At 39.0% G+C, this 19,417-nt stretch overlaps 2 protein-coding genes across 2 annotated transcripts; both read left to right on the top strand.

Moving 5' to 3' along the window:
- The first annotated feature begins 648 nt into the window (after nucleotides 1-648).
- stam (signal transducing adaptor molecule (SH3 domain and ITAM motif) 1) lies at nucleotides 649-12,942 on the top strand. Its single transcript, XM_046051148.1, has 14 exons — nucleotides 649-1,039; nucleotides 2,985-3,069; nucleotides 3,479-3,554; nucleotides 3,885-3,980; nucleotides 4,115-4,261; nucleotides 4,503-4,593; nucleotides 4,808-5,003; nucleotides 5,409-5,503; nucleotides 7,332-7,420; nucleotides 7,694-7,781; nucleotides 7,937-7,991; nucleotides 8,162-8,315; nucleotides 8,931-9,052; nucleotides 9,860-12,942. Exons 1-14 carry the CDS (start codon nucleotides 1,000-1,002, stop codon nucleotides 10,077-10,079), a joined length of 1,554 nt encoding a protein of 517 aa, XP_045907104.1. The 5' UTR covers nucleotides 649-999; the 3' UTR covers nucleotides 10,080-12,942.
- A 1,364-nt stretch (nucleotides 12,943-14,306) lies between these two features.
- On the top strand, nucleotides 14,307-18,956 carry tmem236 (transmembrane protein 236). The gene is made up of 4 exons (XM_046052755.1): nucleotides 14,307-14,560; nucleotides 15,630-15,702; nucleotides 16,516-16,639; nucleotides 17,989-18,956. The coding sequence occupies exons 1-4, from the start codon at nucleotides 14,307-14,309 to the stop codon at nucleotides 18,627-18,629; spliced, it is 1,092 nt and encodes a 363-aa protein (XP_045908711.1). The 3' UTR covers nucleotides 18,630-18,956.
- Nucleotides 18,957-19,417: the final 461 nt, after the last annotated feature.

Here is a 19,417-nt window from a genome sequence, read left to right as displayed (position 1 = left end):
AATGGGCCAGTGTTTTTACGTTTGGCGCTTTAAATATATTTTGCATACTGAGTACTTTTACTTTTGGTTACTTTACGTATAGCCTACTTTTACTTAAGATTTTGAATGCAAGACTTTTAGGCTACTTGTATCAGAGTAATTTTACACTGTTGCTCCTTTTGCTTTTACTTAATCAGAATATCAAAATATTCTTTCACCACTGATCATTTAAAATGATCCACATCTTACAAGATAGCAATTCTTTGTTAACTGCTTGGAAAAAGATTTAACTGGCATGAAGAGTACATCACAGTTGCACAACATTTTTCACAGGTATTTTTTGTTTGTTTTTTTGCATTGCCAACAGAAGAATACAGTTCACATGGGATATAAAAAGGTATATAACAGTATACTATTATAAAAGACACACAATCAAACATTGCCAGGGGTAGCCTATATTACTTAAAGAAGGAGGACCATATCTCTACAGTTCTTTTTGTTGTTTGATTCAGAAACCAAACTGACACAATGCACAACCTCATGGACAAAAAAAGGACGAAGTAATTTTGCTGAATTTGCATTTATGGATGTAGAATTTTACCATGGAAATCACTCGCGGCAGTTCCTGTTTTGTGGTCAACGCGATGAGATGACGTCACGTGATCGCCATCACCTGACGATGACATGTTATTTTTTTACTGCAGTGGCATTTTTTTTAGCTCGTGATTCATTTTCTCCTGTGTAAAGTCGAGACAGACGCATTAACAGCTGAATGACTGGCTGTTAAATTACAGTCGAGGACAACAGTTTGTTTTAACACTGGGCTGACGGCTTCAATTACCCAGAATGCCTCGCTTGTTGCCGTCTGGCGAAGGAGTGACTGTGTAGAATAGAAATATTCAGCTACATTTGACATTCATTAAGTTGTTGTTACTATGCATTTTTGCTGCATGAAATAAGACGCCAAGGGAAAGAAAATAACTGGGGAAGGCGAAATCTGTTGTTGTCAATACGCCAGCAATGCCTCTCTTCACGACCAACCCATTTGACCAAGATGTTGGTGAGTGATCAGAACTGGGGGCTATTTCTAGCAGGCTAGCTGAAGTAGCTTTTATCAGTCAGCTTTGTTTGTGTTCTCAAGCTGTGTGCACCTCAAATATTACCCTGCAGAGGCGATGTCTTGGTGTATATATTGTAGGCTGTATAATGTGACAAACTGTAGGCCATGTTAATGTTTTTTTAAATGTATGTTTTGCCTGTGTGTTTTTTTTTTTTATGATTCCCTTAGTTAGCCAGAGAGCTAACTAGCTTGCAACCTTATAATGTGGAGATTTAGTTAGCTGTAGCAGCAACTAACATTTTGGTGATAGCATCCAGAAAGCTGGGGAATAAACAGTTCACATAGCTTGCAATATTGAATTTAGTTAATTAAGTGACATTATACATAAAGTTGATATTTTGGTCAGATGTACAGTATGTAGGCGTGGGACACAGATGTTGTCATCAGATCATTTTAGTAAGCTAGCTAGCCATCTGCCTCATCATTTCCTCACTGTATCCCATTGTGTGTTAACCAGTATGATGAGACATCTCACAGTTGCTGCAAGTGAAAAAGGATACGATGGCGTGTGAAACCATAAAGTCACTCTGTTTCCCTTTTCTCTCTTTGTTCTGTGTCGAGTGGTTAACCACTTCATTAACATCTACAGTGTGCAGGAGGTGGCCAAAGTACACAAACACTTCATTATACAGCACCACTACCATGCACAACCAGCAATAAATGCTACTTTGGTAAAGTTTATGATGGGTAGCACCATCCAGTAGTCATTTTCAGGCTGTTTATTCTGATCTTCTTGTACAAATGCAGTTTGATGTCTCTAAGGGAGTGTTATAAATAAATAAGATCCTCTATTTTGGTATTTGTAATCTGATACTGCAATGTCTATATGAATATTAGTACATAGTACATTTTCTGTAAAACAATTGAAAATCTGTTAATGAATAAATAGCCTGCAAGTCTGGTTTTTGGCTAATTCATCAAATTAAATACCTTTTTGTTAAAAATCACTTTTTTGTACAAAACTAATAATAATAATCCAATATGATCATAAAGAATTCCTGCTTATTGATTTGCCGCATGGTTCATAACAATACACCAAGACATATTGAACAAGTCATTATCAAAATATGAAAGAGATGTTACTAGTACAACAAATACTTACAATATATAATAATAATAATAATAATAATAATAGGCTAATTATGTCAGGTATAATATTTATTCTTGATGACATGTTGGCACCTTTTGATATATTGAACTTTTTTATGTATGGAGCATGTAAACATAAGCTGCTTTTAAGACGGGCCTTTACTAGCCATTTGCATGGGACAACTGTTTTTTGCATGTTTGCAATTATGGCCCACTTACTTTACTGGTTCACTTTGTATTTATGCAAACAAGTCATGGAATGATCTGTGATAAGGCCGTCTGATAAAAGAGTTTCTTTTTCAAAATGCCTGGGTTATTGCGCTGATATGGGCTCCAGACAAACACCAACATGAATCTGATGGTGCTCCATGATGTAAGATATCCAGGTAGAAATGTGGGAAGGTTTGTAGTCTTTTTACCTGCCGACTGTATGACCAATAATTGAGCAACATTTCCATCAGGTGGCTTTTGTTTACAATTTCTGGACCTTTTGAGTTTTTGCTTTTGTGAATGCAGATTGAAACGGTGTATCATCCTGGCATTGGTTCAATTCAGGGGCCGGCCTTTAGGTGTGACTTTCACTACTTTTGATTAGTGATTGGCTTCATGTAAACATAATGTAACTTACAAGACAAGAAAAAATCAAGTGCACAGAGGCTTGAAACTATATTCACTGCACGAACTGCTGGTCTGTCAAACTCTGTCAATTCACCTCTCTGTCACTGAAAAGAACAGGTCATGAAAAAAGATCTTGAACTTTTCTCCTTACGTTTGTTGTTGTGCTTCTTTCCTGCAGAGAAAGCAACCAGTGAGATGAACACAGCTGAGGACTGGGGCCTCATTCTGGACATATGTGATAAGATAGGGCAGTCACGCACTGGGTTAGTTAACTGTCTTCATACTTACATTTACATTTATTCATTTGGCTGACGCTTCTCCAAAGCGACTTACAATTGCTGGGGTCACACGCCTCTGGACACATTGGTGTGTGGATTCGAACACAGGTCTCTCACACCAAAGGCATGTATCTTATCCACTGCTCCATCACCACCCCCATACTAAACCTGACACACACAAGTTCCCTTTAAGGTTTTCCAATTGTAAACATGCATATCCCAGGGTGGGAGGTTGAACCCAGGGTGTGCAAAAGTGTACAAAATGTTAATATGTTAATGTTCATAAAAATGTCTATAGTGACATATTTTACTTAACATAGCTGGATTGTTCTTTCGTCCTTGCCAAGCAGTTAATCAACTGCACAAACTTTTGATTTCTCTCATCCTGTTGCAGGCCTAAAGAATGTCTCCGCTCTATAATGAGAAGAGTGAACCACAAGGATCCCCATGTGGCAATGCAGGCACTGACCGTAAGCAGGCTGTGAACAAACAACCATGATTGGTATAAGCGTGATGGTTCGGTTCATGTAGTCTTTTTGTCATCTACCCTTTATGAACTTTTCACTGGGGTGTGTGCTAGTGGAGTAGTAGTAGTATTATTCTATAATAAGCTCTATCCTAATATGTGTCAAGTCAGTTTTGTTTATATTGCCCAATAACAGGTGGCTTTACAATCTGTACATCATACGACATGCTCTATCCTTAGACTCTCCATTCAGATGCGGAAAAACTCCCTAAAAAACTTTTAACAGGTATTAAAGAGTAAGTCTGATTAATTGTTTGTACCACTGTCCTTACAGCTCCTTGGCGCTTGTGTTTCAAACTGTGGGAAGATATTCCACTTGGAGGTGTGCTCCAGAGAGTTTGCCAGTGAAGTCAGTAACGTCTTAAACAAGGTATGTGATGTAATCTTTTACTTTCAGCGTGTTGTCCACACAAAGCCCGCTCATTATTTCTGATTACTCAATATGAGCTCACGCTACATCCAGCTCCCTTGTCCCGTGATGTGCCTTCTTATGATTGTCCCCAGGGCCACCCCAAAGTGTGTGAGAAGCTGAAAGCCCTGATGGTGGAGTGGGCAGAGGACTTCCGTAACGACCCCCAGCTCAGTCTGATCTCAGCCATGATCAAGAATCTACGTGAGCAGGGTGTCACTTTCCCAGCTGTAGGGTCCCAGGTAGGTGTGTAGGGTTGAATAGGCCGTTTTTTGTGTGTTGTTTTCAGTACAAAAGTTCTTTTGTCACATGTCTCATGTTTCATGCCTGTGTCTATGTTGTTATTATCTAATAAAGCCAAAGAATGTTGTATTTAATTGCGGACATTTGAGGTTGTTTTGCTTAAACACCGAGACCCAGACGCATCCTTTTGTTCTTCTAGTTGTTGGTGCACCTGAACATGTGATTATAATTTGATTACAGGCTGCAGAGCAAGCAAAAGCAAGCCCTGCTTTAGTGGCAAAGGATCCCTCCACCTCAACAAACAAAAAAGAAGAAGAAGACCTGGCCAAAGGTAAGGAGGCTTTTTTCAATCCACAGGCGTCAGTGGAAGAAATGTATTTGAAGAGGCATTATCCTTAAAAAGATTCACACTAACACCTTTTTAATTCTTTATTTGCATTTCATAAATCACTGTTTACATAGGATTAAAGCATTGCAGATGTGCAGCAGTATTTAAGGACTGTCAATGGCAAACACATAATTCCACACACCTCTTTTGTGTGCAGCTATTGAGCTGTCGCTGAAGGAGCAACGCCAGCAGCCACAGGGCTCCCTGTCGAGCCTTTACCCGAGCACCTCCAGCCTGTTGTCCTCACACAAGTCCGATGGCAGGAAAGTCCGCGCCATCTACGACTTTGAGGCCGCTGAAGACAATGAGCTCACTTTCAAGTCGGGAGAAATCATCACTATCCTGGATGATAGGTACGTTTTGCCACAAAGCAACAGCATACAAGGATTTGTCAAATGACTTGGTAGTCTTCTGACTCCGGGGGCCAGTCCTTGTTTAGCATCTGCCCTTTTGAATGCCATCGAGCAGAGCACTGTATCTACCAGCTCAAAAGAAGCTTTATCACATCTCAACCAATCTGAGGAACAGCTCCTGGATTCTATGACAGTATGATGACATACTGTTTGTCTTTAAAATTACTTTTCAGGAATTAATAAAAAATATTCTGACGTTTTAAAGAAGCTTGACACTGCAAAGAAAACAATATTCTTTTCTGATCTTTAATGTGAGATCTTAATGCAGCACAGAGAAGACAACAATTTCCATCTGTATAGACGTTTCTGATCATTTGAGTGTTTTCTTTTCTGTCGTTTTTTCAGTGACCCCAACTGGTGGAAAGGGGAAACATACCAGGGAGTGGGGTTGTTCCCCTCTAATTTTGTCACAGCTGACCTCACTGCTGAGCCTGAGATGAGTGAGTACACACACACACACAAACAAAACACACCCTTTAAACACTTATGTCCTCTCTAGTTCTTTGATTGCCCATTTAGTCCATTAGCAGTATTGATGCCAGGGTGGGACATATTTTATTACTTACACACAGCTGGTGCAACAAGCCAAAGAACACAGTAAAATCGAGACATTGGTTGCATAGACAGAAATCAGTGGGTTATCACATGTAATAACAAACAACACTGCCTGTACTTCTGGGAAGTCATACAGGAATCAATCTGATAGTATTTTAGACACATTTCCTCTTATTAGAGAGCGCTTTATACTAGGGCTGGACCCGAATATTCGACCGTTGGGTACACATTTGATTTTCAATTATGAGATTCGATTATTGAGGGGTTTTTTTTCGCACGCCTGACCGCCGCCGACAGCAGCGGAAGTAAAACTCCAGTTCACATCAAAGGGAAAACGAAATGAAGCCCTCAGCTTTGTGGGAGCACTTTAAACTGAGTAATGATAGCAGTAGTGTGGAAGTTATTTATTTTACAATTGCTTAATTTAATTACAGATCAAAACAGTCAAATTTCAAAAATCTGTATCAAACTGTAGGCTGGAAACAAACGGCAACAAAATGAACACATTTAAATAAGCCTAATTATATTAGGCCGATTGTAGAAGAAGAGCATTTTGTCGCTATAATTAAAATTAAAAGTGAATTTTGCATAATAACGTGTTAGATTTAGTTCCGCTACCGGAAACACCGCTCATCTCGTGCGCTCTACAACTGGACTTGCTCGGATCAGACTCTCTCACTCTGGACTCTCAGCTACGGTTCCCCCTGCTCTGTACAGCAGCCACCAACCCGGTTCGGCACGCATCGATTATTCGCTCTTAATTACTATCAAAGCGTTGAAGCTCAAAAAATTACATTCGGGCCGGGCCTAATATATACAAATTTTTCCATTTCTGATACTGATATAACAGCTTGTCTGCTGTATTGACACTGGCTATTTTTTCTTCTGTAATTGCTGACCTGTTAATAAGTTATTCAAATGCTACTTTTATGCATTGTCTCATAGTATGACACGCGCTTTTACGTCACTGTGCATTTAGCATCATTGCTGCCAGAATGGATTCTACTGTGTGTGGCCACAAAATTCTATATCATCTGCCATCTCTTTTTGCAGAGCAACATTTCTGTTGTCTATGCAGTGTTGTGCCAGATGTAGTCATGACATAGAAAATTTGAGCTTCCTATTGCAGTGTTAAATTCTGTGTTGTTATGTTGTTAGTGTACATGTATTGAGATGTTGAAATTGTCAAAATCCCACAGAAAGGGGTTAATCATGCAGCATAATGGATTCCATGGTTTTCACAGAATCAGCTTTGCTTGGTTGCCATCTGTTTGGAGTTTGTCACGCTTCTTAATTACATCCAAATGTTTTGTTGCTTTGCCACATTTTTGTTATTATCGCTTGTTGCTTGTACGGCTTTGTCATATTCTTTTGCATGATGCTTCTGCGAGCATGTCATCCCTCAAAACGCTTTTGTACATGCACTTGTACATGTACTATTAGCGTAAAAGACCTCCACTCAGCAAACTTAATGACTTTTACTTAAGACTGTGTTGCTTGTTGTTTAGTCTTGTTACAGCAGATTGCACAAAAAAGAACTAAACAAATCACAACTCTTATTTTCCTCGGATATCCAGACCAATCTATTGTGCTAGTACCGGACCATTACTGAATGTGAAGTCAGCACATCCTGACCTTATGTTTGTGTAACTGATTGCTCCTGTTACGTTGTTTTGCTGCTGCCGAATCCGCTGTAACTTTGGAAATCTACAGTGAAGACAGAAAAGAAGACGGTACAGTTCAGTGAGGATATCCAGGTGGAGACCATCGAGCCCGAACAAGAGCCTGTCTATATCGACGAGGTGAGTCCCCTTGTGTAAACACTCAGTTTGTTCAGTCTCATTGAAATCTCAATGTTTCATCAATAAGTTAAGAGTTCTGATGAAAAAATAGGATCTGCCATTTAAAAATTGTCACCTGCTGACAAAATGAGACACAATATGAAGTCAAAAATCATAGACTAGGTTTCAATTGTAGAAAAATAAATTGTGATTAGTTTTTTTTCTGAACTGGATTGAAAAATTTACTCATCGTATGTTCCTGGAAAGTGCCATCACATTATTGAAATATTTCAGGACAAAATGGACCAGCTACTGCAGATGATCCAGAGTGCAGATCCCACGGACAACCAGTCAGACAGTGTCGAGCTACTACAGTTGGAAGGTAAACTGATGTTTGGGTTTAATTAACTGTTAGTGAGACAAAAGTCATTGTCAGTATATAGAAGAATCTGGTATGATTTTTTTTATTTTTGTAAAGGTGGATTATTGTTGACTTCAGATGAAATCAATAATTGTTCAATTTATTGTATTTATCAGGTGCCTGCAATCAAATGGGACCCCTCATTGACCAGAAGTTGGAGGATATAGACAGGTACATTGTGCTGATGTGACATGTTTTGTCCATAGAAAACTATAAAATGAATTTAAGCTGAAGAAAAGTGATGCAGACGGGAGACATAAAACATGTAACACTGACCGCTTTTCCATAAATAGTTAAGCAAATCTAACTGTCTTTTTGTGTGTGTGGGTTTGTTTAATCAGGAAGCACTCAGAGCTGTCAGAGCTGAATGTGAAGGTGATGGAAGGTCTGTCTTTGTACGCCAAGTTAATGAATGAAGATCCAGTTTACGCCATGTATGCCAAGCTGCAGAGCCACCAGTACTACATGCAGCAGCCTGCCAACGCAGCACAACAGGTAAAGTCAACTTGTCATAGATGTGGCCCAGCCCATCAGGGTCAGGTCTTGAAAAACATATACTTACAAGCTTGGAAGTCAAAACCTTTCACCATACAAACTACCACAATTTACTAATTCTTAAAGGGCAAGTTCACATAAAAACACAATAAAACACATTTTTTACTTATAGTACCACTTTTCTTAGCACAAAAGGTAGACACTGTTCATAACTATATATTTGACTGATCCAGAGGTAACCATGTCTTATTTAAGAAAGGATAATACTTTTGAGCTCTTTCTTATGTATGTTCTAGGCCATTGCGTACCACTGTATTGTGTTGAACCACAGTCTGTTTCTTGAAAACTTACAAATTATACCAAAACTATCTGGATGGTATTCAGCTGCTCACCAGATAAGAAGACTGTTAATTATGTATTGGGTGTTACATTCTACATGCATAATATGCCTCTGTACTTTCAGGAGGAAATTGTCATAACTAATACATTTTTCTTGATCTTGCACCCTGCTTTAAGATGAAACCAATTTGCTTTTTAGTAGGATTTTTAAATTGCTGTGGATCTTTCCACAGACTTCATTAACACTATGTTCTCTGTGCATGTTTGTGACCACAGGTCTACCCTGGTCAGCCTGCATCAGGTTCGTATGCCATGAGTGGTCCAGCCGTGCAGGGTTACACTGTTCCCATGGAGCAGCTTCCAGCTGGAACCTCCATACCTGGTCAGCCAGCTCCCAGGTGAGTTTCATATTCCACATTTACATACTTTGTATTCTCATCTGGAATGTATTTACCTTTTTTAATTGTCCATGACAACTTTGTTAGTATGTACTTTAAATTCTCAGGTAGTAGCTTGAGCCTTTTATTTACCCCAACTGCAAATAGAACGAGGCTTTTACTTGTCAAGAGCATATGCAAGAGGCATTTCTTTCTTTATTGCCCCTGTTGTAGTCAATGTAAGTCATTTTAGCATATTTTATTATGAACCCTCCTTGTTTTCTGATCTGATCTGGGTTTTTTCTGCTGTTAATGCAAACTCAAGCTTCTTTCACATTTACCTCTAACAGAAATAGTGTTTATTCTGTACATTCACTCATTGGAATTGCTGTTACGGAATCGTCCATGACACTTCCTACAGATGTTTTAAAATGAAAAGGCTCCCAGCAGCTCAAATGGCATAGTCCCTTGTCCTGGTTGGCTTTTAAATTTGCAGGAACTGGTGAGTTTTTTAATGCTAAATGAACAGCACTGAAAACCAGCACAGCAGCAATTTTTGCCTTTGTGAATGAAAACAATATTTGTGTTAAAAGAGGTTATAAAATTACTCGTTTGTTGTATATATGGCATTAGAGCTGTGGAAATCTAAATTAAATTACAGGTTAATTCCATGCCCCTTAGCGTTTCCAGGCCTTTATTAGCCACTAGTTAATATGAGACATACTGGCTTGAATTATACGGTGTAACGAATTCTACCTTCCATATACTATTTAATGATTCCATGTTGCTGTAGATTTGTAATGAATGTTGCTTCACTCTTTTTCATAGTGACGTTCATATGTACATGGGCCAGCCGCCAGTCTACACTGCAGCTCCAGGCAGCATGGCCCCAGCAGACGTTCAGTGTTACCAGACCCCAGCCGGCGCCCCAGGCACGACTCACGCAGGCATGACCCAGACGCCAAACTACAGCAACCCCTCTGGCCCGAGCATAGCACATTCCTCAGACCCCTCACAGACCCCCTACTCAGAGAAAGCCTTGCTATAGGGCCCCCCCAAGCTCACTGTAATCCTCACGCACATACCAGACCTGATCAAACAGTGGTGGTAGATCATTTCATTTATTAGGTTTTTATCATTTGTTTTATCGTGGAACACCAGATTGACGGGGGGGGGGTTCAAATAAAGTAGGCTAACCTTAACAATTGGCACTCTAAAATATAAATAAATATACAGTTGCACTCCAGGTTTAGAGATGATCAGGAGGGTTTGATCTTGAAGAAGTTGCATTTTCACTCTTCTTCTTCCTGTCTTTACATGACTCAGCTGTGAAGACATGAAGGAGCTTTCAGTTGCACTTTTATCATTCAGGCCTGATCACTTCCAAATCTAGATCTGATAGCAATAGTGTCCATTTCTATGTACACGACGTGACATTTATCGCTTCCTTTTTATGATAGGACTATTGAAAAATTGTGGTAGAAGGAACTACATAATTTGGGACTACTTATTTAGGCTTTTGGGATTTCCTTAAAAAGATTATTTTTTAAACCCAAGTAAATATTCATTTATTAGTCATTTGTTGCTGGACGCTTTAACCTTCATACTAGATATAGTTTTGGATGTTCAGCTTGACCTACTGTGTAGTGACTTAAGACTTTTTAGATTACACTTGCAATTAATTGGAAGTGAATGGAACTGTTTGTCTACTGTATTTTACTCATAATTAGTGTCAAATCCAGAATTATTCCTGGAAAGTTCCTGGGAAATTATTAAGAAATTGCAGACCTGTTAAATACAGTCTTACCAAAATTGCATTGAGAAAACAAGTGTAACTGTAGCCACTTCGACCTAACAACAAAAAAATTTATGCATTTGCTGTCTGATCAAGTGTGAAACAAACCCACACAGACATCACCCCTCAACATGTCCACTGGAGCGACAAACGCAATACTCACACACTACAGGCAGGTGTACAGCGGTGGAAACGCACACAGTTGCACCAGTTGTTTCACACATCCTCATCATGTGATCATTTACCTTCACTCACACACTAATGTGGAGAGAAATCCACAACATGCCACAGCCTTCTCACCCACTTAAAACAACTGCTAATCATGTAACAAAAAAAACGGGCAACAGCTTACATCTACGTACTTTTTTCTTTTCTTTTCTTTTTTTTTTATCAGAAAAAATGACTTTTGTTGTTGCTGAAAACATTGAGCTACTACATTCTGTATATGTCGCCAACATTTAGAAGTACTGAAAACTGAAGCCACTTTGTTTTTTTTCTTGGAGGGAAAAGAAACCAGAGAAATTGAAGCATGCACATGACTCTTGTATATACTGTACTGAACTAGTAGTGAAGCCACATGATGACCTCATGAGTGGGCCGTATGTTAGCACAGCCCCTGGTGTTTCTCTCAGCCTTAAAGGTGAACTCTGCAGTCAAGATGTCCCTGCTGAATTAAGGGTGTAAAAGCCAAAGAGAACAAAGTGGCGGGGTGGGGGGAGGGCACACACATGATTTTTGAGAACAAGATTTTTGTTCTTTTTTTTCTTTTCTTAACATGATCGACTCCTAACTTAATGCTGCAGAGTTTTCCTTTTTCAAAATGAGCAGCTCTTGATCCTTGTTAGTGGATGTAGGATTTGCTCTGTCCATTCTGGGGCTGTACTAACAGACTCGTACGACAGACTTGGCTACTAAGGGGCAAACGCTCTAAACAGCCCCAGTGTCTTTAAAGCATCTCTTTAGTCAGTGTGGAAAAATGAATACTATGTTTTTGTAGTGCATTTTAATTTATGTTTTGATTATTGTTATGCTATTTTAAATGGAGAAGTAGTGCGGGATGTATGTATTCAGAGAAAAGCGGAATATGTGAAATTCTGCCTAGCTGTATATTTAAATCGCTCACATGAAAACATGGACATTTCTCTGTGTTTGATACATGCTTATCGTACTGTAGGGTCAAATGGTAATGTGAAAAACTGATGGAACCTCCCCGTGCATTTAAAACCTCTCAGAGCTGTATAACACTAAAAACAATTTCTACCTGAAGCTGAACTGAAATAAAGTTTCTGATTCTGGAAAGTACAGTTAGGAGCTAACAGTTACAGTGACATTTTGAGGCATTTAAGATTAAATGTTGTACAAACTGTACTTCTCATACTTTCCATACTACTACTTACTACATGTTAAAAATCTGTAGGAAAGAGTTAACAAATACTGATTGGATTGCAAACAGCTGATGAAACAGGAAAATAATGTATCTGTTGTTGTATAACATTGAATGATGCTACATGAAGGAATTATGAAGAAGTTTTTAATAGGTTAAACCACATTTTCCAGTTGCAGGGCAAGTTGTTGTTTTGCTCTGACTGTAAATTTCTGTCATTTCAATTTTTCTTGAGATACTCTGTTTCAGATGTACTTGTCCTTGCCATCCCTGTGATGGAATATAAACAACCCACAACTTAAACTTGGTACCTGGGACTTTCCATTGAAGAAGGCAGAACCTGATTTTAGCATTAATATAGTTGATTCATTTTGCTGCCTTCAACTAATAATGCTAGAGTGAAATAGTGTTAATCTGTTGAATCAAAGAGGGCTGATAATATAAAAAATAAAAAGTAGCAGCTATTCTGGGACAACAGGACCAGGAGCCAGTTAATCATCACATACACCATCCAAATGTAACATCTTGTTGCACCACAGTGTTGGACTGCAGCCCCAATGTAACTTTTATTGCACAGTGTTGAGATGCTGCCTGTTTTTAAGTTTTAAAGACATTTATTATTGTTATTGTAAAGTTTCTGTCTAAACTTGTACCCTGCTGTTTGTATGTATTCTTTTAACCATACTTATTAATTGGTATTCACAATAAAACCAGGCCAAATGTACAGAATAATACGAATGTTGTTTCTTGTTTTTAGAGCACATTGTAGACCAGTGAAATACATTGCGACGTTCAATATAACTGAATTAAAAACAGAGTTTTCTGATGACTGGTATTTTCAGGATATTTTAAAGACCCTGAAAATGATTTTTCTCAATCAGCTTTCACTATGAGCGAATGGACCCAACATAAAAACAATAATACCTTTTTTATTTCTCATGAGATTTCTGTGCTGCTGTTTTTGTCTGCTTTTTTCACTGGTTTGAAGTAAGCGTGGCCCAGAGTTTTGCAACATTTCAAGAAGTTTTTGAGTCTTGCACTCAGTTGCCAGTTTATTAGGTACAACTAGCTAAAAATAATGCAGTCCTAATAAAACAGTCCTGCAATAAATCCCACCCTCATGAAGGTTGTAATGTTTAGGTTTTGTGTGAAAATGTGTTAGCGAGGTGTTGATTCTATGATCTATGTGCTCTATGATCATTTTGGAGGCTGCAGTTTGTGGTGCTTGGCATTGAACTATATTGTGTTATATGGGTGTTTCTATTATTTTGTCCTCTATATTATATATAATGCAATACAGTTCAAAACCACCACAAACTACATCCTCCAAAGATGATCATGAGGTTCAAATCAACATCTCAAAATCTCATCACCTATTGCAAGGACTGTTACATCAGACATCATTAGTTTTAGCTACATGTACCTAATAAACTGACAACTGTGTAGGGGATTTTCCTGCCGAACTAACTCTAATTGTTGTCTATGTCATTAAATAAATAAATTTTATAGAGAAATACTTGAATCAGATTTGAAACAATGTTTTTAAAAGTTGTCCTCTGCCTTGCCACTAGATGGAGATGAGTGGATTTCCTAATAGGACTAGATGGAAGAAATTGTGTGCCCAACAGAAAAAGACAACAGTTTTGCTTAGCAGCCATAGAGCCTGTCACTGTAAATTTCAAAGTGGTAGGGAATTATGATGAATAGTTCAATTCCCCGTGACATTTTTAAACAGAAATTTCCGTGTTTCTGTGATGTCATTTTGAATATTTCCATGTTTGTCTTTCTTATTGGGTTTAACAAACATAGGTCTCAGCGTTATCAAGTACATTTTTCAGAGCTTGTGTTTCTGTTCAGTGGACGGCTCAGTGCAATTTTCTCCTTGAAATTATGGGATGAGGGTGCTCTTCTTTTTGAGCCCATAAAAAAGCGAGCATGACCACCTTATTACCTCAGCAATAAAAGAGTACACCCTCCAGTGTCGTATAAGCAATGTCAGCGTGCAGAGTCCAACAGCTCGACTGGCTCGTTTTGTGGGAGATGATTATCAAAGTTTTCCTGTCCAAGTTCAGACCAGCAGCTGGTGATCGGGGACCATGCCCTCGGGGAAGACACTCAAGCTCATCCTGTATGAGGTGCTGCAGTTTGCAGCCCTTGTCGTACCCATCTTTGTGATTATGGAGAGGTTTGCTGGCCTTACACGTGATGTGAAAGGACGAGATCTAATGGCCTACTGGCTAGTGGTGGCTGTCTCTATCGCTTATGTGACCTCTGTGACCCTACTTGTGTGGGTTCCTCTGAAATATCTGATCCTGAAACGACGCAGGTTCATCTCAGAGACCACACAGTGGTGAGTACAGCTCTTGGGAGGTAGTTTAGTCAATGTCTCAGAGATTAAGTGTCTACATGTACCGGACAAAGCATCTTACCGTAAAAACAAATGAGAGAGATGACACGGAAAAGTGAACAAAGCCAAAATGACTAGAACACAAACCCTTTGGGGCAAATTTGGAATATGTAAATATAATTAAAATTGACTAGACAAGGAGCAGAACACTTGAATAACAATGCAGGAATGGAATGAAAAACTGAGTGATTAAAAGGAGCAAAATTAAGTCAGTGTTCAGACTTATTTTAAAAACAAAATACTTAAAGTATCAAAAGTAAACGTGCCCATGATGCAAAATGAGCCCTGGATAAACATTGTAGCTTGATGATTTGGAGCTCATTTGAATTACTTTGTACTGTTTTGTTGTTTTACCTTAGCAAAACATCATCACACCTTATGCATAATCTTAAAGTGAGACTGTGACTTTGTAACTTGAAAGAAGAATTAACAAAATGATCAAACAAATGAAAAGTTGAATTCATTATCAATAAAAAAAATCCAGTCTTGCCTGTTCCAAACACCCAGGGGTTTTGCCTTACTTGGTCTGGTATGACCACCATCTTATGGGAGCTAATGTTAGCCGACAAACTTTAGCTTGAAATCACTTTGACTGACGTTGCTACGGACTTTGTGACTCTTATTTACTTGTGCTAATGTTGCACTGGTTTTTTTCTTTCTCCCCTAATCACATAAAGCATATAAAAAGTGGCCTTTGTTCAACAAGTTCCATGATCTCATTTTACTTAATATAGATATCATACAAATGTAATGTGTAAAAAGTGCAATAGTAGCTTCTGAAATTTAGTGACGTGCAAGTATTAAGTAGCATAAAATGGAAATACTCAAGTATCTAACAATTGTACTTAAGTACGGTACATAAGTAAATACATTTAGCTCCTTTCCTTCACTGGAACTATGTAAGCCTGACAATGACGTAATAAAATGCAGTATATACACTCAGAATAGGATCAACACTTTTTTCGATTGTGCCTTTCAAATGTGAACTACGACATCCTATTTTGTTTTTCAGGAGACCAACAGCGCTGGCGTTTATCATCCTGTGCACCTTACCGTGCTTTGCTATTTTAATAACCAGCTCCAAGGTAAAGTCATCAAGACTGATCGTTTTTGTCCCCTGTTGATGTTGTCTTCTGTCATGCTCCGACGAGGTCCTTGGACATTTGTTGTAAACAGTCCATTTGTGGCACAACGCTCATTTTATCACCCCCTTGTGTAGGAGAATGTGTTTAGAGCACCATAATTATTCACTTAGTGACGGCTGACACGGCGCATTGCACCACAGACAAAGAAAAAGATTGCTTGTCACCAGTTCTACTCAGTCTCTCGAGATTTTTCCTTCTTGAAGTTGCATCCAAACATTCTTTTCGCCATGCACTGAGAAGGACTTTGGCACTATCACAAAAAGAAAAGGGCAGTAAGAATGTGTCCACCGTCACAAGACTATACTCTCTGTCCAGGGTATTCAGTAACCCACAGTGGACATAACAGGTTTGCCATTAAACGAAACTTTAATAACATCCACCACAAAAGACTGGAATTTGAGCACATATTCCTCATGTGTCTAGCTGTTTTATTTCTAGACAAGCAAGGACAAAAATAAGAGCGATGTTCTACAAAGACTTGTCAGACATATTCATACATTTAATATTTCTTAATCTTCTGTTAAGGGCATTCGGAAGCATCTTAATGTCCTTAATGACTGGGTAATAAAATCGAATGGCTTCATAAAACCTGAAAGGCAGGAGCTCCTCTTTCCCAGTTCAGCCAAATGCCATAATAACAAGTTTCAATTTAGTTTCTCCTTGCTTCATCTCTCATGATTTCTGAGTGGCACACATCACTTCTTTTTACTTTTAAATCCACATTTATGCTTGCTGTTATCATTTCTACTGTAGGTGCAGGTGGACCGAGGACACAGTCTCGACCATTTCGCAGAATTGCCCGTTTCCTTGGTGCTTGTCTCTCTCATCTGTGTGGATATGATAGAGAGGATTCGCCCCTGCAGGCTCATTGGACAACGTAAGTCTCAAAGCTGTTGGCATCATAAAAAAAGTGTATGTGTCCTGCATTTTAAGTGTTTACGTTTATATATTGATTGCTCTGTGGGATCAAATCAGAAGATATGCTTTTTTTTCATGGTAGATACGTTGATAAAATAAAATAAAAGATAAAATTAATGATGGTTGAATTCCATTTAGCTGCTTCAGTTTCAGGGTTGTGGAATTGTGCATGCTGGGCAACTGTCACATTGTCATGACTCACTGAGGCACTTGAATATAACATAGTCATTTATTTTATTAGTACACTTTTGTTTGTTTATGTCACCAAATCAATCATTTTCATGCAACTTTAGGTCGGCTCACCATCCACGACTCCCCTGAAGCGGCTCTGCGCCACCCAGTTTGAGCTTTCAATGTTGTTGAATGTTGTAACACTTGTGCTTTTCCTACGATGTCTGTTGGAGTTGTGACCCATTACAGGTGGACAGCTCATGGACACCTGGACTGACATCTCCGTTGTAATGTAGATGGTATTTAGTTGACTATTGAGCATTTGGTCAGCTTCTTATTATTCATTAGTCAGTATGTCTGCATTACCGATGCAGTGCATGCCCTTAGATCCTCAGAGGTCCCCAGAATGTCTTTGTGGCAATTACTTTATGGAAATGTGATTAATTACAGATTTGTTTGGTAATATGCCTCACTGAAAAAATAAGCCCCTTAAGCATGTTATATTTCAACACGCTGACGCCTCTTTAATGAGACATATATATATTTGATTTTCAGTTTATCCACAATCTGCAACTTTTACTGTTTCATGCGTATTTTTTGGTCAGGGTGGCCACAAAGTTAAAAAGAAACTGCTAAATGAATGACTTGACTTTTGTTCTTCGGTTGTTTTTTAAGCGATCTGCTGGGAAATACATGCTTTAGTTGTTCGAGAAGTGAATTATTTGGGCTCTATATGTTGAACAGCAATTCTACAGGAGCTCTCTACAGTCATGAAAACAGCTATACACTCAGTCTGTTCCCAGTTTATTAGAGACAGCTAGCTAAAACTAATGCCGTTTAATATAGCAGTCTGCTAATATTCCTCCCTCCATGAAGGTTATAATGTTCATGTTTTTGTTGAAATGTACCGTTGAATTACTGTATATTGTGTTATACGGACAGGTGGTCCTGTTATTTTGTCCACCCCATGTATATCAAGGAGACTTATTCAAACACCTAAAACAGAAACACCTCTCTGTATGATGTATGGTGTTGATAAGAACTATTTAGAAAAAGGCAAGACCCATGATCTTGACATTGGTGAAACAGTCTGTATATGTAACAGCTGGTGGTTGTGTGTGCTCTTGTCATTTGCAGCAAACAGCCTGGATGATTACCTCGATATGCCAGGCCCCATCCTCACCCACCTAGAACAGGTGACCACCGTAACAGGCCGTCCGCACACTGATGAAGGGCAAAACGATATGACCCAAGGCCGTCCAGAGGCCAGGAATGGCAGCACCTCAGGCAGATGGCGGGACCTCGCTGGCTCGCCCACCTGCTCTACGTTCAGCTCACGCGCACCCAGCCCTGCCTACCCGTACTCCTCATACTCACGCCCCCGATCCTACTCTGGTAATCTGGGCTTCCTGTGGAGGAGAGACAGAAGGTCAGAGGTGTTTGTGGATAGTTTCCTGTTCTGGCTAGACACTGTGGAAATGGTGAGAGTGGCAGGCGAGCCATCAGTCTTCTACTCAGCCTGGGTGTTCCCCGTCTACATCCTCGCCTTCATGTCTTCTCTCCGCGTGGTCATCACTCCTAACAACCCTTTATTGTCTTTTGCTGGAGTTGCACTGCAGGACCTTCCTTTTTTTATCCTTAGAGTCGCTCTGATTGTTGAGTTTGGTTATGTAACTCCTGTGTTGTACCCACTGAAGAATGTGCTGGTGAGCCTGACTTTTGTCTACTTTACATTCCTGACCAAGCTGAGGATTTTCAAAAGGCAGAGCATGTTTTGAGGAGGAGTGGCACATTCTGTTGTTAATGACCGATCTGCTTTGATTGTGGATGGTTGAACAGTTGGTATTTATGTGTGGGGAACAGCACCAGCGAAACATGGTGCTGGCACTGATGATGAAGAACGACATGATTAGAATCGTAATGGCTGAAAATGTATAGTAAAGGCCATTCATCCAAATCAAAGTGTAAAAATTATTCTGGATTCTGGGTTGGAGTGCACAGTAAGCCACCTGTTCTCATTTCTCTGTGACATATTTGAATCCAAATGTATTTATTGATACTTAATGTTTACCTGCTACATTTCTTTCTCATTTTTTATCTGTACAATATTTGTTAAACTGCAAAGAGTAATGAAAAAACATTTGTTGGAAACAAAAGATTATAAACCAAACAACCTTTACTAAATTAAATCAACATTCCTTCTTTTAACACCGGTTCAAAATTTTCATAATATTTTCATACTAACAATGGATCAAATGTGTAATGTGAAAAGAGTGCCATGAAGTATTATCACCGGACTGTGCAGCAGGGCAGTACTAGGGTCAGTGGAGATCTGGGCCGTATAATCTTTGAATGAGTCTACAAGCTGCAATCAATGAATATTGCAATACAAATAAGTCCTAAAAATTAACAATGAACTATTATTGTTATACTTCAAACACACAGTTAAACAGCTATTGCGTCTTTCATTTTATTTAACTTCATTGATTTAAGGTGGCATACCTTATGGAACAAAACATTTAATAAGAAAAATCAGCATAATTAAAAACGCCACCAAGGTCCTCAT

Source organism: Micropterus dolomieu, linkage group LG06, assembly GCF_021292245.1.
Source record: "Micropterus dolomieu isolate WLL.071019.BEF.003 ecotype Adirondacks linkage group LG06, ASM2129224v1, whole genome shotgun sequence".
NCBI classification, from domain to species: Eukaryota; Metazoa; Chordata; class Actinopteri; order Centrarchiformes; family Centrarchidae; genus Micropterus; species Micropterus dolomieu.
Note: the sequence above shows the minus strand (reverse complement) of the source record. Positions and strands in the feature narration are given on the sequence as shown.